This window comes from Polypterus senegalus, chromosome 6 (assembly GCF_016835505.1).
Source record: "Polypterus senegalus isolate Bchr_013 chromosome 6, ASM1683550v1, whole genome shotgun sequence".
In the NCBI taxonomy this organism is placed as follows: Eukaryota; Metazoa; Chordata; class Cladistia; order Polypteriformes; family Polypteridae; genus Polypterus; species Polypterus senegalus.
In genome coordinates, this window is record NC_053159.1 from 67,905,772 (window position 1) to 67,926,647 (window position 20,876).

General features: G+C 38.7%; 2 protein-coding genes across 4 annotated transcripts in view; one reads left to right on the forward strand and one right to left on the reverse strand.

Moving 5' to 3' along the window:
• LOC120531135 overlaps positions 1-19,405 on the reverse strand; it is a 35,000-nt gene extending 15,595 nt beyond the window's left edge. For 2 of the 3 annotated variants that reach the window (XR_005634064.1, XM_039756265.1), the window contains exons 1-2: positions 19,290-19,405; positions 14,372-14,525 (exon numbers count right to left, since the gene is read on the reverse strand). The gene's annotated coding sequence lies outside the window, so the exon portion shown is untranslated. The remainder of the gene's footprint in view (positions 1-14,371; positions 14,526-19,289) is intronic. The other variant, XM_039756266.1, reaches the window with a different exon arrangement.
• A 102-nt stretch (positions 19,406-19,507) lies between these two features.
• ube2g2 (ubiquitin-conjugating enzyme E2G 2 (UBC7 homolog, yeast)) overlaps positions 19,508-20,876 on the forward strand; it is a 116,882-nt gene continuing 115,513 nt past the window's right edge. The window contains exon 1 of the mRNA XM_039756267.1: positions 19,508-19,651. Within this exon, the coding sequence (XP_039612201.1) occupies positions 19,609-19,651 (43 nt within the window). The 5' untranslated portion in view covers positions 19,508-19,608. The remainder of the gene's footprint in view (positions 19,652-20,876) is intronic.

Sequence of the window (20,876 nt, forward strand, 5' to 3'; positions counted from 1 at the left end):
TGTATTGTACTCCTCACTAATTTCAGGCATGCAGCTAAGCAACAACTATCAAGGCAAAATGCAATAAATAATACCACTCAATAAATATACAACTATTCCATATAAAGATATGGGATTATTAAAACACTTCAAAATCAAAGTAAAAACTAATTAACAATACAGTATCTCTCCATCAGTTAAATGTAAAACCACAGCCAAATTGTACAAACGGAGTCAGACAAGCCAGACACAGTCAGAGTTCTGAACACTTTGGCCAACTAGCCGCCTAACCCCTATTTGCCTTTCTACAGCAGTGTCAGTGCTGGGCCAGCTAATTTGACAATAGGACCCTTCTGCCCCATGATTCCAGTGCCAGTTTATGACAGGTGACTTTTCCATGGCATTCAAACAATTTGGCATTAGCGCAGTGTCTCCAAATGCTATATGAGGGTACCGAGATGAGAAACAGAACATGAGAGCATTAGTAATAGTTTATAAATATCATATTTCTTATGTTTTAGTACTAATGACTAACAGATAATAAGCAGCTCTACTCAGGATATGCTGAACTGATGATTTAAAAGCTGAGACTGAAGGGGCACCACTAATAGTAGCAGGTGGACCATTCCACAGTTTTGGGGCCCTGTAACTAAAAGCGTGACTTCCCACTGTTATTTGTTAATCCTTAGAATCATAAGCCGGCTGGCATCTTGAGATTTTGAGATTTTAATGTGCACTCTGGTTTGTAAGTAATGAAAAGTTCAGATAAGTAAGTACAGCCTTGGTCATTTAAGCACACTGCTACAGTATACAGTGCATCCGGAAAGTATTCACAGCGCATCACTTTTTCCACATTTTGTTATGTTACAGCCTTATTCCAAAATGGATTAAATTAATTTTTTTCCTCAGAATTCTGCGCACAACACCCCATAATGACAACGTGAAAAATGTTTACTTGAGGTTTTTTGCAAATTTACAAACCGGATTCCATAAAAGTTGGGACACTATACAAATCGTGAATAAAAACTGAATGCAATGATGTGGAGGTGCCAACTTCTAATATTTTATTCAGAATAGAACATAAATCACGGAACAAAAGTTTAAACTGAGAAAATGTATCATTTTAAGGGAAAAATATGTTGATTCAGAATTTCATGGTGTCAACAAATCCCAAAAAAGTTGGGACAAGGCCATTTTCACCACTGTGTGGCATCTCCCCTTCTTAGATCACGGGCATCCAGTATGGTTTTATGGCCTTGACCCTTACGCACAGAGATTGTTCCAGATTCTCTGAATCTTCGGATGATGTTATGCACAGTTGATGATGATAGGTGCAAAGTCTTTGCAATTTTTCGCTGGGTAACACCTTTCTGATATTGCTCCACTATCTTTCTGCGCAACATTGTGGGAATTGGTGATCCTCTACCCATCTTGGCTTCTGAGAGACACTGCCACTCTGAGAAGCTCTTTTTATACCCAATCATGTTGCCAATTGACCTAATTAGTGTTAATTGGTCTTCCAGCTCTTCGTTATGCTCAAATTTACTTTTTCCAGCCTCTTATTGCTACTTGTCCCAACTTTTTTGGGATTTGTTGACACCGTGAAATTTTGAATCAACATATTTTTCCTTTAAAATGATACATTTACTCGGATTAAACGTTTGATCTGTCATCTACGTTCTATTACAAATAAAATATTGACATTTGCCATCTCCACATCATTGCATTCAGTTTTTATTCACAATTTGTTTAGTGTCCCAACTTTTTTGGAATCCGGTTTGTATTAAAAATAAAAAAATTGAGAAAGTACATGTACATAAGTATTCACAGCCTTTGCCATGAAGCTTATCCTGTTCCCCTGATCATCCTTGAGATGTTTGTGCAGCTTAATTGGAGTCCACCTGTGGTAAATTCAGTTGATGGGACATGATTTGGAAAGGCACACACCTGTCTATATAAGGTCCCACAGTTGACAGTTCACATCAGAGCACAAACCAAGCATGAAGTCAAAGGAATTGTCTGTAGAACTCTGAGACAGGATTGTCTCGAGGCAGAAATCTTGGGAAGGTTACAGAAAAATCTCTGCTGCTTTGAAGGTCCAAATGAGCACAGTGGCCTCCATCATCCATAAGTGGAAGAAGTTCGAAACCACCAGGACTCTTCCTAGAGCTGGCTGGCCATCTAAACTGAGCAATCGGGGGAGAAGGGCCTTAGTCAGGGAGGTGACCAAGAACCTGATGGTCACTCTATCAGAGTTCCAGAGGTCCTCTGTGGAGAGAGGAGAACCTTCCAGAAGGACAACCATCTCTGCAGCAATCCACCAATCAGGCCTGTATGGTAGAGTGGCCAGACGGAAGCCACTTCTTACTAAAAGGCACATGGCAGCCCGCCTGGAGTTTGCCAAAAGGCACCTGAAGGACTCTCAGACCATGAGAAACAAAATTCTCTGGTCTGATGAGACAAAGATTGAACTCTTTGGTGTGAATGCCAGGAGTCACGTTTGGAGGAAACCAGGCACCGCTCATCATCAGGCCAATACCATCCCTACAGTGAAGCATGGTGGTGGCAGCATCATGCAGTGGTGATGTTTTTCAGCGGCAGGAACTGGGAGACTAGTCAGGATAAAGGGAAAGATGACTGCAGCAATGTACAGAGACATCCTGGATGAAAACCTGCTCCAGAGCGCTGTTGACCTCAGACTGGGGCGACGGTTTATCTTTTAGCAGGATAATGACCCTAAGCACACAGCCAACATATCAAAGGAGTGGCTTCAGGACAACTCTGTGAATGTCCTTGAGTGGTCCAGCCAGAGCCCAGACTTAAATCCGATTGAAAATCTCTGGAGAGATCTTAAAATGGCTGTGTACCGACGCTTCCCATCCAACCTGATGGCGCCTGAGAGGTGCTGCAAAGAGAAATGGGCGAAACTAGCCAAGGATAGGTGGGCCAAGCTTGTGACATCATATTCAAAAATACTTGAGGCTGTAATTGCTGCCAAAGGTGCATCGACGAAGTATTGAGCAAAGGCTGAATACTTGAATACTGATGTCTCAGTTTTTTTATTTTTAATAAATTTGCAAAAACCTCAAGTAAACTTTTTTCACATTGTCATTATGGGGTGTTGTGTGTAGAATTCTGAGGAAAAAAATGAATTTAATCCATTTTGGAATAAGGCTGTAACATAACAAAATGTGGAAAAAGGGATGTGCTGTGAATACTTTCTGGATGCACTTTATATGCACTGTGTCATCATTGAATTATATGGTTCTGTATTTGGGAGATGAGTGTTTCATTTCTTTGGCCTGAGGTTTATTGAAGAAAATAAAGAAACGCGTTTGGTGTTGCACCTAAGGGCTATCAACATCTCTCTTTCAGACATATTTGGCAGTGAGGATGGCTGAGTTTTCTCTTTTATCACCACCTGGCAAATGGTGCGAATATCCCCCCTCTTGTTGGACACTGGTGCTACTGTGTCCCTCTTAAAGATGCACACATACTGTACATGCACTTTTTTAGTTCCATGATCCCGTCTCCACCTACCACTACTGCCAATGGCTAGGGTGACTCTCCATTCTCCCTTGTGGGTTCAGTTCACCACATTGTTCAGTAAGAACAAAAGATGTTCTACCTAATGTGCGTTTTTTTTTTTATTATTATTTATTAATTTTATTACAATCAATACATAGCAATCAAGTTTTTACAAAAAAAGAATTATGCTAAGAACAGATCGATCCCCACCCCTGAGAGAGAGAGCAAGCCAAACGGTGTAAAATTTAAGGCTTGTAAAAATACCTAAATCAACAAATTCTCTGTGCTTTATAAAATCATTTCAAAATATTACTGATTAGATCCTGCCATGTTTTGAAAAAAGTCTGCACAGATCCTCTAACTGAGTATTTGATTTTTCCAATTTTAAATAATATAACACATCAGTTTCCCACTGACTTAAAGAGGAGAGTTTGGGTTCTTCCAGTTTATCAGAATAAGTCTGCGTGCCAACAGTGTAGTGAATGCAATCACAATTTGTTTGTCTTTCTCCACCTTAAGACCCTCTGGAAGAACCCCAAACACAGCTGTTAATGGGTTAGGAGGGATTGTGAGTCCAAGACTGTCTGAGAGGTAATTAAAAATTTTTGTCCAGAATAATGTTAATTTGGAGCAGGCCCAGAACATGTGACCTAGTGAGGCTGGGGCTTGGTTGCAACGTTCGCAGGTTGGATCATGCCCTGGAAACATTTTGGAGAGTTTTAGTCGAGACAGATGTGCTCGATATATAATTTTGAGTTGTATAATTGTATGCTTTGCATATGGAGCTTGAGTGAATTCTCTGCATTGCTACTTTCCACTCCTTTTCTGATATATTAATTGAGAGGTCATTTTCCCAGTGTCCTCTTGGATCTTTGAAAGGAAGGGATTGTAAAAGGATTTTATATATTGTAGAGATGGAGTCTAACTCCTTGAAATTGAGCAATAATTTTTCCAGCGTGGATGAGGGTGCAAGATGAGGAAAATCTGAAAGGTTCTGTTTAACAAAGTTCCTGATTTGAAGATAGTGAAAGAAATTTGTAGCTGGAATGTTAAATTTGGAATGTAATTGTTCATAGGATGCAAAGACGTTGTCTATATAAAGATCTCTAAGCAAGTTAATTCCAAATTTTTTCCAGATATTAAAACTGCATATGTTTGTGAGGGTTGAAAGAGGTGGTTCTTTTGCAGGGGTGCCACAGAAAGAAGCTTCTCCGTCTTAAAATGCTTTCTACATTGGTTCCAGATTCTAAGTGAGTGGAGCACAATTGGGTTATTAGTGTATTGCCGATAACGTGTGTTTATTGGAGCACAAAGCAAGGAATACAAAGAAGTACTGCAGGATTTTACTTCTATTGCGGTCCATGCCTGTGTATGTTCTTCTATTTGTGTCCAGGTTCTTATCGCCTGTATATTTGCCGCCAGTAATAAAACTGGAAGTTAGGTAGAGCCATGCCGCCTTCTGCCTTTTGTCTTTGTAGGGTCGCTCTTTTGATGCGTGGATGTTTAGAATTCCAAATAAATTAGGTTATTGTTGAATCTAATTGCTTAAAGAACGATTTATTAATGTAGATTGGTATGTTTTGAAATAAAAAGGAGCTTAGGAAGAATATTCATCTTAACAGTGTTAATTCTTCCAGCTAGTGTGAGATGAAGGGTTGACCATCTATGCAAGTCTTGTTTAATTTTTTCCATGCAGACGACGAAATTTTGTTGATATAGAACTTTATGTTTACTTGTGATGTTTACCCCGAGGTATTTAAACTGTTCTGCAATGATAAAAGGAAGGGTGTGTTTTTAATGTTACACCAAAAGGGGCAAATTTGATAGGGCTAGTTCTGTTCCTTGCCTAGGGATTTTTTTGTCTTGGATAAAAGTGGCATGCAAATCTTGCAGGTAACCTCTCCACAACAACAAAAATGGCCAGGACTCTTTACAGGTTTGGGATGCCACACTGCCTTCACTATTTATCCAATCCCACTGTCACCCTAGTTATACTATCACATCAATGCATTCCACTGGCCTTCCAACACAAGGTGTCCACTGAGCAGCAGCATCTACTAGCAGCTGGTATCACCTCCCCATGGATATTCAAAACAGTAGTAGCTAAGAAGAGTATTATTGACTTAATATTGATTTAAAATTTAAAGGTTGCAGGGAAACATGAGATTGTAAAGTTGAGGTAGCCTGGATTTTTTTACAGTGTAGTGCAGGCGTCTGTTTGGCTTTTCTATATGTAAACTCCATTTCATGCAGCTGATTTCTTACAGTTCTGTCACAAACATTGACTCCTGTTTCTGCCCATTTATTTCTCATTTGTTTTGTTGTGAATTTTCTATTTTCCAGGCATATTGCTTTAAGTTTTCTATCCTGACGCTCTGATGTCTTCCTTGGTCTACCTGTATGTTTTCCTTTTATAACCTTCCCATTTTGTTTGTACTTGCTCCAAATTTTAGACACAGCTGACTGTGAACAACCAACATCTTTTGCTACTCTCTGTGTTGGTTTTCCTTCTTGAAGGAGTTTTATAATTCTTTCCATTGTTTCGGTTGACAACTCTTTTTGTTGGGGCCATATTTCCTTTCACATAGCCCAGTCCAACAGTTTGTTAAGATTGCAAGCACTTTCTTTTAACTGCAGACTAATTTGCATTTTTACACTTGTGCCGGTATTTGTTTCAGAAATCCAAATTGCAAGACGATTCAACATAGAGTTATTCCATACTTTTTTCTCTACTTGACTGGTAAGAAATATTCCATTAACTAAAATAATTTAAGTTTTTGACATATGTTTCTCAAATCCAGTATGTTTGGGTATTAAACAAAAATTGTTTTATGTTATAGCTGTGATTTATTCATTTTGTTTTCTACTGGGTAAAAATGCTGGGTGAATATCCTCCAAGTGTGGTTATTCCATAATTAGTTGTAAGAAATTTAATTCATTGCAAACGGTGCATTGCATGTTCTTCTGATAGTTACTCTTCTTTAATTTAAACATAATGCATTTTGTGAACAACTGGAGTGATGTCTCATTTTGCAGCTTTTGATTTCTCTTATACCTAAAGAAATGCACAACAGATAAAAACATTTAACAGTCATCTCACTGGGCTATAAATGCAACACATTTTGAAACCTCCCTGCCCCTGCTAAATCATGGGCTTCATATTTCTGTATTTTGTCTAACTGAGAAAAGCATTTCATTTGAAATTTACAGAATTTCAGAAGAAACAATAAGAAAATATTCTTTTCCTGGCTACCAGAGTTCTTGTTGAACCCTGCTAATGAAATACATATTAGTATCTATATATATAATTCACTAAGTCCATGGCAAGCAAGACGCACGCAAGACAGAGCCCCGCCCACCAACAATTCACTAAGCGGCTGACTATGGCACGCAAGACAGACCATGTGATACACAAGCCAGAGCCCCGTCCCACCCACCAACAATTCGAGCTAAAGCATTTGCCAAGAATGTTTTCATTAATCAAGAACGAAAGTCGGAGGTTCGAAGACGATATGATACCGTCGTGGTTCCAACCATAAATGATACCCACTGGCGATCCGACGGCGTTATTCCCATGACCCGCCGGGCAGCCAACCGGGAGACCAAAATCTGTGGGTTCCTGGGGGAGTATGGTTGCAAAGCTAAAACTTAAAGGAATTGACGGAAGGGCACCACCAGGAGAGGAGCCTGCGGCTTAATTTGACTCAACACGGGAAACCTCTCCCAGCCCTGACACAGAGAGGATTGACAGATTGATAGCTTTATCTCGATTCTGTGGGTGGTGGTGCATGGCCGTTCTTAATTGGTGGAGTGATTTGTCTGGTTAATTCCGATAACGAGAAAGACTCCCTCCTGATGAATAGTTACGCGACCTCCGAGCGGTCGGCGTCCAACTTCTTAGAGGGCCGCCATCCAGCCTTATCCCTCGCTCTGGGAGGTGGGGGTGCGACGGCAGTCCTCCAGTTTTCAGTCACGGACAACTGTATGTTGCTCTCTCCAAAGTTCCATCTTTTCATTATTTTCATTTATTTACAGTTGTATCCTCAAACCCACCCCATTTGGACAATTGTCTTTCAGGAAGTGTTCACCCATCAATTCATAATTATGCGGCGTAGCGGGTTGGCTAGTAAAATATAAAATAGACAGTGTGGCACTTTCAAGGTTTCTATGGATTTTTATTGCAAAATTTTTAAAATGTTCATTGTTCCTTAAAGACTGGTCTGCATTTCATAGGTTTGTTTTATTTAACTGATACTGAAGCTCTGAAGAGAGACCTCCTACAGTATCTCCGAAACTCATAATGCTAACAACAAAAGTCAGCATACATAATCTATAGCATATCCAGGAATGTAGTGTGATATAGACTGTGACAGTGAGGTCCTCACCAAACCATTTCTGTAACGGGTCAAACAACTAAAAGACAAAAGACGAATGTGAGTGTAAAGCTCAATGTTGCTGTTTTTCTTTTTTCTTCAATATAGTCACCCCTCAGATGGAAATTAGTTGCTTACTTTATGAGGGTAGGCTGATAGGATGATGGGCTGGGCTTCATAATGATAGTGACAGCTTAAATAGTTGATTTAGAATACCATCGATAGAGATCAGTCTAAGAATTGACACTCAGATAACCCCACTGTCTTGATTTAAACAAAGCATATTCGTTAAGCATGCTTCGAGGAATACCCCCAGGACAGAGAAAAAAACTAAAGCATTTTGTATGCACATGCCAGTTGAGTGTAATGCTGGGTGGCACTGCAATTAGCTGAGGTTAGGAGTTAGAAAAGACTCATAAAGCCAGTAAAGGCTCCAGATTTTGTACTATTTGTTGAGGTTATATTTTTGTGGCTGAGGAAGAGTTAACCTTTTTATTAGACGTAAGGCTGTTGATTGTCCCCAGAACTGCATTTCTGTCTAGCAGGGTTGTTCTTCTTTGAGACCAACACTATTATTTTTCATTGTAAATATTTGCACTTCAAAGTACTGTGTTCCTTTTATGGAACTGTAAAAAAAAAAAAATTCAGTCTTTTTTATATCTGTCATCTCTTTATTGCTTTGTGTTACTACTTTCAGTAACAGCCAGTCCCAGATAGCTGGACATCAGCATTTTACTTTTTCTTTTACTGCTACAATATATTACTAAAATAAACTTGAAATAAAGGGTTGCTGTTGTTTTTTCCTCAAAAGCAACATTTCAACTTGTATACTATGTATACAGAATTTTCCTCTTTTAAAGCAGACAATCTGGTCAGTAAATAGATACTTAAACAGCTGTTTAAATGGATGCAAAGTCATGTGTATGTGCCCACATTTTTCTATGCTTGAATGTCTCAATTATACAAACAGCAGAATGAGTCTGAGCAAACCCCAACCAGATGTCACTCAAAACAATGTGTTAAAATATTTAAGAAACAACAATCTCATTCATATAGTAAATAGAAAATTTAAAATGATCCAACTTTTCGTCAATGAATTTATTTAATAAACTCACTTATAGGGTGCATTAAGACTTCAACCTAACTTAGCAAGCATTGGGCACAAGGTAGAAAAAAATCCTTGCAGAGCATGTCAGTCCAACATAGGGTCAACACAACAACACACAAATACTGTACATACACAGGCCAATTTAGCATCACCAATGACCCTAACCTGCATTTCTTTCAAAACTGTTAACTCGGTTTCTGTGGCAGACCTACATTTTTGGGGCAGTGAAGCTTGAACTATTACAGGGACCCCTTCCCAACCTGGAACAAAGTTTGGGTAACCACAGTTACCTTCTACAACAGGGTTGTTTCCGACAGACCATCACAAATGTTTAAAAAAAGTAACCACTACATCTCAGATTAAGCTTCTTTACTTTTATAATAGATTGGCCCCTGCCCAGTTCCACAGAACACAAATATTATGCCATTCATACATTTTCTAACTTATTTAAAAATAAAGTGTTTATTTTAGAGCAAGTACAATAAGTAGACAAATTGTCATTTTAATATTACAGAACTTGTGTACTTTCATAATGTTAAAGTTTTAAATGTTATATGGTAAATGAGATTTAAGTTAAACTATAACTTTGAATTACAATTTATGGTATGAGACTTGGGATGTGATTATGGTAGTAACTCTAAAACAGGAGTCGCCAGCTCCTGTCCTGGAGGACCACCATGGTTGTAGGTTTTCATTCTAACCCTTTTCTTAACAAGTGACCAGTTTTTGCTGCTAATTAACTTCTTTTGAACTAATTTTAATTGACTTGTTCTTGAACACTCAGACTCTTGTTTCTTTTTCCTTAATTAGCAGCCAAACAATAACGTGATACAAAATGAGCCAAAACAACTGGTGTCTATCATATGGTATCTAAAAATAAAGAAAGATGAAGGACTCAGGAATGTCAATCTGCTCAGGTCCCCAAAACATTTTAACAGGGCTCTTAGAAAGAGAACATCAACAATTTTGTAAATGTCTGCTAATGCACCACGAGAGCAGCAACAGGCCATGAAATTAAAGAACTGGTTTAATTAACTATAGGAATTGGCACCTAATTAAGCAGCTGCTTGGAGTGAAATTGGTTGGAGTTTGTGGCCCTGACTTAGTTGATCTTCTGTTGGCTCCCTCACCTCACATTTAATTTCTGTTTGGGTGCCATTTAAGGAAAGAAATGAAGCAATTCAGAGGAACGATGAAGAAATTCAGGGGAACAAATCTTAAAACAAGTCAATTAAAATTAATTCAAAAGAAGTTAATTAGCAGCTGTGAAAAAGGTACTAGACCCGACACAGACTGACACCTTGAGGCACATGTAAAATAATCTTTTTATTTTCTTCACCTGTGGGGCACATCTTTCCAGTGTCCCACAGACACAACACAGTCCCAAAAGACACACCAAACAAAACACCACCACAAAAACACTATAGTACAGTACAGTACAGTACAGTACAGTACAGTACAGTACAGTTCAGTACAGCTCAGCTCAGCCTCCTTGAGTGGTGGCTGCAGGCTCCTCTAATAGCCCACCTGGAAGTGTTTCAGGTGGTAATTAGCCTAACTAGGCTGCACTTCTGGGTGTGGCTGCATCACAGCCCAGGTGGGCTGGTTAAGTCGTTCAGCTCCCCCTGGCAGGGCCACAGAACCCATAAGGTATGAGAATCAGAATAAGTTTATTGTGATTGTAACAAATAAAACGAAATTAGGTTCAGTCCCTATGGTGTCAAAATATAAATAAATATAATTACAAAAGGATAAGAAGAAATAAGGTAGAACACAAACACTCAACATAAGACCTTAATTGCACATGAAACACACTATTACACAGGATGTCATCTATTGTACTGCTGCATTGGAGGTGATTAGGTGTCATTCAGTGCCCTAATAGAAACAGGGTAGAAACTGTTACTCAGTCTATTTGTCTTTGTTTTGATGCTTCTATATCTTTTGCCTGATGGCAACAGTTGGAACATGTCATGAGTGGGGTGTGAGGAGTCTTTCAAGATGTTTTCCACTTTCCTGAGGCAGCGAGAGCTGTGCAGTTCATTCAGAGAGGGTAAAGAACAGCTGATGATCTGCTGGGCAGTCTTTACGATCCGCTGAAGTGTTTTGAGCTCCGGTGTTTCACGATTGTGGCCCCGATACTGCCCAGGGGGGCTGCCACCAAGTGTTCTGGGGAACGTAATGAGCCTCCCATGGTAGCTTCCACGGATTCAGTGCCAAAGGGGCGTCACACAGCACGAACAGGACACTCATTAAAAAAAGGGTTAACAGCAGCCACGGTGGTCCTCCAGCAGAGGTGGGTAGTGTTGAGTTACATTTACTCCGTTACATTTACTTGAGTAACTTTTCAAAAAAAATTGTACTTCCAAGATTAGTTTTACTGCACCATTCTTTTTACTTTTACTTGAGTACATTTGTGAAGAAGAAACACTACTCTTACTCCACTACATTGGGCAACACTTGTCTCATTACTTTTTTTCATTTACAAATTATATACGCTAGATTTTTGCCAGAGAGAAGTCACCAGTGGATCTACTGCATGACTGTTTCACCAATCAGACGTAGCAACAATAATCACGACTCCATTTCACCAATCAGACTTAGCAACAACTAGCCAACCCGCAGCGTACCATACGCCGCATAATCAGGCCGTTTTTTTTAATGATTTTTAAGCACAGGGAGAAAATTAACATTTGAAAAATCGGTAATGTAATAAATCAGCAAGAAAAGCAACATTGTAACAATGCACGGAACGAACCAACACACAATCGTCCGTGAATGAAAACTGGCGGACTGCAATGGCGCCTTCTCTTGCCAGACGGAGGGATGGGGGTGCACGGCGCGGAGTGTGGAACAGGAGGAGAGGAGAAGGACGTCCATTCAGCACCCTCCGTCATGCTAGTCTGCTGAATTCTCGTTCAGTATGTACTGCCCGCTCATGTGCCCACCTCCAACTCATCACTTGAGTCGTTGACTGCTTTTCTAAATATAATCCACCAAGACACCCGACCATGGAACTAGCGAGGTGGGAGTGGGGTGTGCACAAAGGGTAGGGATGCAACCAGTGAGAACTTATGAATCGCACTTAGTGGGAATTCCATGGTTTGCAGCCCGAATGGGGTTCAACGACTTACCCATGCCTCTCTGCGCAGGGTAGACACACGCTCAATCTCATGCATAATTATTTATTGAATGCTAAACACTTCTGGAAAGACACGGTTGTCTAAAATGGGTTGGTGTGAGAATACAACAGTAAGTGAATGAAAAGATGGAACTCTGGAGAGAGCAAAATACAACACAATAGTGAACCCGCGGCATAACAAACGCCGCATAATTATTTATTGATGGTTGAACACTTCTGGAAAGACACAGTTGTCTAAAAAGGGAGGGTTTGAGGATACAACAGAAAGTGAATGAAAAGATGGAACTCTGGAGAGAGCAACATATAATTGTCCGTGAGTGAAGAAGACGCATATCTGTCGCAGATGCGAATTGCTGTATGTAGCGTGTAAAACAGTTTGCTATGGTGCACGTGGTCGTGCGTCGTAACCGAAAACTTGGTTTTTAAAGACTGCTTACTTCATTGTGTTTTAACCTCAGTTGTAAAGGATTGTTTTAAGGGGATGGGCATGGGATACCCCTCGCAAACTGTTTTACACGCTGCTTATGGCGACTCACCTCCGCGAGAAACTTGCCTCTATGAACAGTCAAGGTGGCTCGGAGGTACATGAGGCCTCTACGACAGACGAATATAAATGATGCCGTTCTTTCTGTGTCGTCGTGCCCGAGTTGGTGGGCGTGGCTCTGCGAGTTGTCATCGTATCCAATGGTCTTGGAGTTGGTGGGCGTGGCTCCTCCCTGCGTGCGCCATAGGTGTCTTACTTGTCGGTGGCTTAGTGAATCCATGCCCCTTCCGGCGTGCTTTCCATGGGTGTCTTGCCTTAGTGAATTATATATATAGATAATCACATGACTCCATTTCACCAATCAAACGTAGCCATGCAGTCACATGACCACACACAAACGTCCTGCATCTGCAGCCTGTGAGATACTTTTTAGTCAAGTGGGGCTCCTGTTCACTGCTAAACGGTCACAGCTTCACTGCAAGAACCTTGAGAGCCAACTCCTGCTGAAGCTTAACCATCACTTCATTGAGTGAAGAACAAATACATTTTAACCAAACATGCATAGACAGTCATGTTAAAGTGAGACTTCTTGTACGTGCACAAGCTGCCTTGTTCTAATGTTATTTTCTATCAGCTGTGCTATTTGGAGGGCAAGTGAATATGCAGTATTATGCTGTCAGTGTACAGTATATCTTGTCACTGTAAGGAGTTTGCACTGTTCAAACATACATGTTACCTACTGTTGATACTGGCTTCAAAAGCTTTGTTGTGAAAATCTGAGATTTGGAACTTTGCGTTATTTGTGCATCTTTATTTTGTAAAGATGTTATTTATTTTAACTCATTTTTCATTTTATTATTTGGAAATAGCAGAATTTGCACATTATTTCATATTTTTGTCTGTCTTATTACAACATTTCTAAAAAATAAGTAATTTATTATGTTCAAACAGTTACTGAGTACTTGTGTAGTCTTTTCACCAAATACTTTTTGACTCTTACTTGAGTAATTTTTTGGATGACTACTTTTTACTTTATTTTTTATTTTTTACTACATTATTTTGAAGTAACGCTACTCTTACTTGAGTACAATTTTTGGCTACTCTAACCACCTCTGTCCTCTAGGGCTGGACTTGGCAACCCCTGCTCTAAAAAAGAATTTTTTTTTATTTGTGTGGCTCCCAAAACTAAATGTCATACTTCACTCATGACAACCTTTTAAAATGACACATTTTGTGGTATTGGTACCCATTCAATGTCTAGGCTGAAATTGATCTTTTTTTGTGTGGCTTATGCATCTCCTCCGTATAACATAGGCTTAATACATTTAATCCAGAAACTTCAATTATTTCAACAGAAATAAAATACATGCTGTCAGGCTATCTGCCATCTTTAAATTTCCTATCTTTAAGGTAGTCGGGGCAGGTGTATTTAAGTGATACTGCGACAGAAAGGGTCCTGGCCTTGTGGTAATTGTGAGCTTTGCTTATCCACAACCATAGACTGGATCAGTGGTAAGTAAAAGGTCAGATGAATGCATATACACTGGGACAGTCTTAGAATGTATGAAACTCCTTGCATTTTTGTTATGCTTTTCTGATCCACAAAAGTATAAATTGACCAGATTGTTGTTTGAAAAAATGGGTAGCTAGTATAGCATGGACACTTACGAATTAAAGAAAAAAAGGACTTTTTCACCCACCAAAAACTAAACAAATACATTTACAAACAACAAAGTATAGTTTTTGGAGTAGCTTACCACTGTGCAGCTAGAAAGCATGAAGTTACATAGTTTCATTTTACAGTGAATGCAGAGGTGAACAGTCTACTGGAGCATACTGAAAGAGTAGCAGCTGACTGTGGAGATGCCATCTTGGATTATCTGTATTATTCTATCACAGGGTTTTGGACACCTGTGAAATACAAAAAGAAAACAGAACAAATGTAGAGTATGTCAAAATAAAAGGAAACACAGGTTATTAGGGTTTAAAAGTTCATTATTGTCACATATGCAAAGTACAGTGAAATTCTTACTTGAATGTACTAGTTAACATATAATAATCTGACAATTCAATTATCAGAAAGTATACAGCAAAATAAAACATTTACCCTTAGCAGATGATATTATGTTCAGATAACTGAAAATTATTTTGTGACTTTGCACTGACATGAGCGGAACCCATATTTTTGTCTGAAACACATGCTGGACAAGCTCAAAGGCCAGAGCAACAGCAAAATTGGCTAAAGCAAGATTCTAAGCCTAATCTTTCAACTGGAATTACACTGCAATTTCAACTTTTACATTTACATTGCAGGCTTTTCCCTCTCATTTATACACCAATCCTTTGCTATTTATAATCATTCTATCCAAGTTATTATTATATTTGGATCAAAAATTCATTATCCATGTCAAAATCCTCTTATTCTGAAAATGCATCCAAAAAAATGTAAAAAGTGTGCATGCCAGCAAAGAGTTTATATTGCCTGCCTGTCCTAAAAAGATGAAGAACGCGCTGCAGGCAGATGTGTCTCAGAGTGCGTTTTGTGCTCTTGCTGTTTACAGTAAAAGTGCTGAGATTTAAGTTGATTTTGTAATATACAGTATATATAAAATTATAATGTAGGTAATATATTAGTACAAAATGGGCACTTTGTAGCTTTGATGAGTGAACTAATTGAAATATGCTATGTAATCAGTCACACCCTTTAAAGTGGGAAGGTGAAACACCTCTAAATACCAGCAATGACAATGACATCAGTCAAGAGAAGTGTGTAACTCAACTGAGGATGCCATTTGAAACAGCGCCAGCCAAGAATACAAATAGCAGGTCTATATGCTCTTTTCCAGGCAGACATAAACCCCTTGGATCATTTCAGTAATCAACAATTAATAAAGAAACACAGGCGGCGCTGGGGTGAAAAAATAATCCTCCTTGGTCTGGTGCTGGGTGAACTGGAAAAAGGAACACACCTGACTTTTGCTCTCAGTCCCATTATGTAACTTCTGACACTCTCCATTTCTATACCACTAGTGGATTCCTGCGTTGGTGATGCACACGGCCTCAGCAAGGTCTCTGTGTGTAAATCTGTGCATGCTGTGACCAGACTACTATTGTGCCATTTGGTACAAACCTTGAGGTAGTGGGTTCAAATCCTGTTATTGACATTACATGACCATAAGTAATTCACTTCACCTCTGATTCAATTAGAAAAACAAATGACGTAACCAATTGTATCTGAAATAATAATAAAACTCAATGCCATCCAAGACACTAAAATTGATTTTCACACCATTGTAAACATATTTGGAATTGCAGGTACATTAGCTGAAATACTCATGCCTATTCGTACTCCCAGTCTCTTGAATCCCATCTACGCATGTCAAAACAGGATCTCAGCAATAAATGTCCAGGTGATATACTGTACAACCAATCATTAGGGACTTTTTGCAGACACTATGGCCAAGTGGCCTGGGACTACAACAACAATATCATTTATTTATATAGCACATTTTCATACAAATAATGTAGCTCAAAATACTTCACATGATGACTACACGTGATGCTTATATTTAGTTCAATTCTGGAGAGTGTCAGATGACATCTATATACCCAAATTCAGTTTTTAGACCATTCACTTTCTTGGTTATGTATTTACCATTCATTTGTGTTATCTTGTCCCATACTTCTTTAATTGGAGAATCTTTGTTCAATGTTCTTTTTTGTTGATTTAATGATTATCCAGCTCTTTGCTATTAGCCATTTATATATAATGTATTAAACTATGGTAAGTAAAGGCTTTCCTTAGCCTTCTGAATGCTATATTTATTTCATGAATTATTTTATAACAGTCACCAGTCCACCACTGCAGCACTTTTGGCCTCACATATTTAATTATAACTGGAATACATTTAACAGCCGCCTCATTTATTATACTAACCATTCATTAAATTCATTGATATTAGGTGAAATTATCAATTGTTCATCTAATTCAAAAAATGACAAATATTCTTAAATCTATTCCAGATGGAATGATCACTCCCCAATATTGCAATCTGTGGTATAGTGGGTCTGCAGCTCAGAAAAACTGGGTGTTTTAATAAATGAATAATACGTTGAGCCCTCGCTGGGAAGTGGAGCAGGTGCGAGTGATCTACTGTGAAGATGCCTAGTCTCCGGGATGCTGCAAAGTAGTTGACCGACCGGGCATTGACTTGCTGGCACGTGCGAGAAATCGCACCTGCAACCACTCCCCAGCATATAAAAATGGGAGCGCAAGGTCACAAAGAGAGGCAGGCAGGCCAGCCACACTCCTTGGGGCTGGTGCAGTGAATGGAAGCGGATGAATGTGAGTAGATCTCCGAAGAGGAGCGAGTGGCCATCGCTCAGGAGGGGGCTGTGAGTTGCTCCTGTTGAATGACTAGTAGGGTCCCGCAAAAGCCGTGGTATTGGCAGCAGGGCCACAGGCCGGATAGAATGGGTGTCTGCGCCTATTGGTCGATGTCTTTTGGGGCTGCGAGGTCCTAATAGGATAATCTGGAGAGGCATCAGTTTTAATCCAAGGCTTGTGGATTTTTGGACACCTTGTTTTGGGATTTATTTATTTTTTTTTTTAATATAAAAGCACTTGAGCACTTTTCACCATCTCCTTCCTTGGTGTGTTCTCATCTGCTCAGCTCATCCCAGTCATGACTATTGACGGTGTCAGGTTCAAGAAAGCTCCCAAAAACTAAGAGGGAGGAAGGAGCCGACCCGTACCATCACACAAAACAGCCCACCTACTAAACATAATTTTGAATCCAAACAACTATGCACATTGCTATGGATGGTCCCTCTACCATTATTTAGGCATACAAGATTTACATCAGCTAGCAGCTGTTCTAGACTATCTTCATTTTTTTTTTTTGTATTTTTACTATCCTACAGTACATTAGGAGAATTAGTCTCCAGTTATAACTGGATAACTTACATTTATAAACAACTTTTGCAACTGTTTTCCCAAAAAAATCTCCTGCATTGTAAAAATGAAACCACCCTCTAATCTCCTTCTGAACTCTTTATTACTACCATGTTACACTCAAATTATGTACTTATGTTCTCTATATATGACATAATTTCTAACAAAAATGCAGCATCCACCATCCTGAGATTACCGATCTTTTCTAATACAATCAAAAACCCTTAAACTGTAAATATGCCATTAGCCAGGTTTCTTGTACACAAATCACTTCTGGTAAAATGTGTATAGACAGTGTATATACTGTGCACATTCTTGATCATTTTCTATTGAACTTCTTATATTCCACTGGATAACTTTTATTATTGACCTAATTAGCTAGGAGTTTGAAATACTGGCTGTAATTTATCAGTGTATCCTTCTGTTATGATTAAGTACTTTACAGCTGACCTAAATTATCTTCAGTTTCTCAGATTTCTTTGCTGTTTGGACAGTATAAATTGCAACCACCACAATAACAGCTGTGGTGAGCTGGCGCCCTGCACAGGGTTTGTTCCTGCCTTGCGCCCTGTGCTGGCTGGGATTGGCTCCAGCAGACCCCCCGTGACCCTGTGTTAGGATATAGCGGGTTGGAGAATGACTGACTTACTGACTGACTAACAATAAAAGCTAAAAATTTTAATATATCCACTATTATTTCTTGTTTAATGGCAAAATCATTAAGTAGCTCTATTGCTTCATTGTTTATATATTCTGAAACATCTTCCATTTTTACTGGTTGGATCTCTTTTTCCACTGCCTTTACAATTTTTCTTAAGTTATGCCATTATACTTGTCATCCTTCAAACTTTTCTTACTGTTTATGCATATGATTATTTTAAATTATGTTTTAATTTTAGATAACAACTACACCCTGCATAAGCAGCACTATGATTCACACCACAATTACAACATTTCAAAATTAGTTCTTTACATTCTTCATAAATATGATCACCACCACACTTTGAAAATCTTTTTCTTCCTTTACAAATTCCTGCTGCATGTCCAGATATTTGACACTTAAAACATCTGACTAGTTGCAGTATAAAAACTGGATTAATCTAGTACGTCAATTTCACATTACAGTACTTAGTAAATTACCCTTAAAAGACAACACAATGGAATTTTACGGAATTCACTTCCCGTCTCTTTTAATACCGTATTAATGATATATCCATCTATTACGTTGTGTTTTCTTAAATACCCTATTATTTCTTTAATATTTACACCTACTGCTATACCTGAAATTATATTTGTCCTAAACTAAAAAAAAGTTAATGCTTGTTCTTGTTGTTCCTTAATTTTACAAAAAAAAAAAAGATTAAATGAACGTTCCCCAATTTTTTTAACTTCTCCCATCATACTCTAGTTCCACGACGCCAATTTAAGCGGACTAAACTCTCCCAACTACCTCCCTTCATCAATCGCCTTATAAATAACTGCAAAATCATCTTCCCCTGACACTTCCTCGCTAAAACAGCCTGATTTCTCACGTCTCCCTCTTTTTTTCACTCCTTCATCCAGCTCCCACCATTACCCCCATTATATTAGATACGGTCCTATTCTGACGACATCAATGTTAAACTCAGATCGGAGCCGATCAAAAAAGCAAGCTGGCCTGTTTTCTCCCTCCCACACTTCCGAGTTTCTACCCAACGTGACCACGAAACAGAGTCACTTACTGGTCATTTTTTTTAAACTTCGTACATTGGCGTTTAGCTCATGGAATTGGTGGTTCGGGCGTCCGTCAGTCACTTGTCTTTCCAAGTATATCAACAATCAATCACGTGACTTTTCTCAGCCAATAATGGTGCAATAGTGTTGTTGCCAAAGTAGCCAAGCTGCCTAATGCCTCCATCTTGCCTGGGTATTTGGAACCCCATGTTTTTTGTCCCCAAAAGACCCGGATGTATATTTTTATTTCCTTTATGCGCCACCCATGTATGGGCTCGTGTGTAGAATCTTACTGTTTTTTGAGCTTTTTAAAATAGGATCTCAATAATGGCTGGAACGGCGTTGAAGAGACTGATGGCCGAATATAAGCGTAAGTCATGTTTGTAATATTGAACACTGTAAGGAAGATAAACAATATGGATCTGTTATTACGGTAGATAAAATAATAAAGGACAGAAGCGTCTATATTCATATTTATTTATTCTCAGTGTACTTTACAAGTTGCATTTGTAGTGCGTACCTTCTCTGAGTTTAAATCTCCGAGGTAATAGATTGGAAACTTGTAAGCAGTCTTGTCTATTATGTAATGGTAGCGAATTGCAGAGACATTTACCTTGCCCGTTGTTTGTATCCCCCCCCCCTTATATAAATCGTGCATATTTTATGAAAGAAAAAAATAATTGAGGGCAGCCTGTAGTTATTAATAGTTTTAGAATACTAGAAGTAATGTGTGCAATGAGTACTGAATACTAGAAGTAATGTGTGCAATGAGTACTAAATATATGCGGAGTCTGTCTGTCCTTAATTAACTTATACGACATTTATCATCGCAAAGCAGTTTTTAAAGTTTAAAAACTAAGTGTTCATGTAATGTAATCTAAGAAAAACGGTTGAATGTGATGCATTGTTTTCCTTTTTACAAATTCTGTATAGAGAAAAGCGTAGCTTTGGTTTTATGGATTTATGATGGCTAAATGAAGAGGCGTAAAAGTCTTCACGGAGAGAAACTGGGAGATAGATTCAACATCGTGCTGAGTAATAATTCGTTATTGTTATTCTTGCATGCCTTTTCTAGGCTCAAGCAGAACAAAGTTCTCAGCATAATAATAAATGTAGGTGAATAAGAAGTCATTGAAATGAATTATATCAGTTAATCTAACGCGAAAAACAAATCAGATCAAGGGATAATTAGAGAATACAAAATTGTATGTTTTGAGAAAATAATGATGATATAAAATAAAACAAATATAAATTGATATGATAACATAAAGGTTTTATTTTTAAGAAACGTATTTAAAAATGAAGTATGAACAGACAAGTGTTATTCCGGAGAGAGGGAGCTACGTAGGAAAATGTCTTTCATAAATGTTGCACGTGGAAGTTAGAGCCAACCAGATTCAGACGGTCCTAACTAAACTACAAGTCAGGTATGTAAATACTGTATGGAGAAAATGATTATTGTAGACACGAGGGATTTGGTACAATTACAGTTGTGGACAAACCTTAAATGCACATGGTAATCTGCTGGGTTACGAGCTACGCAAACCTGGTGGACCATTTTTGCTGTTTGGTAGCCTAGCTTTACGATGGAGGGT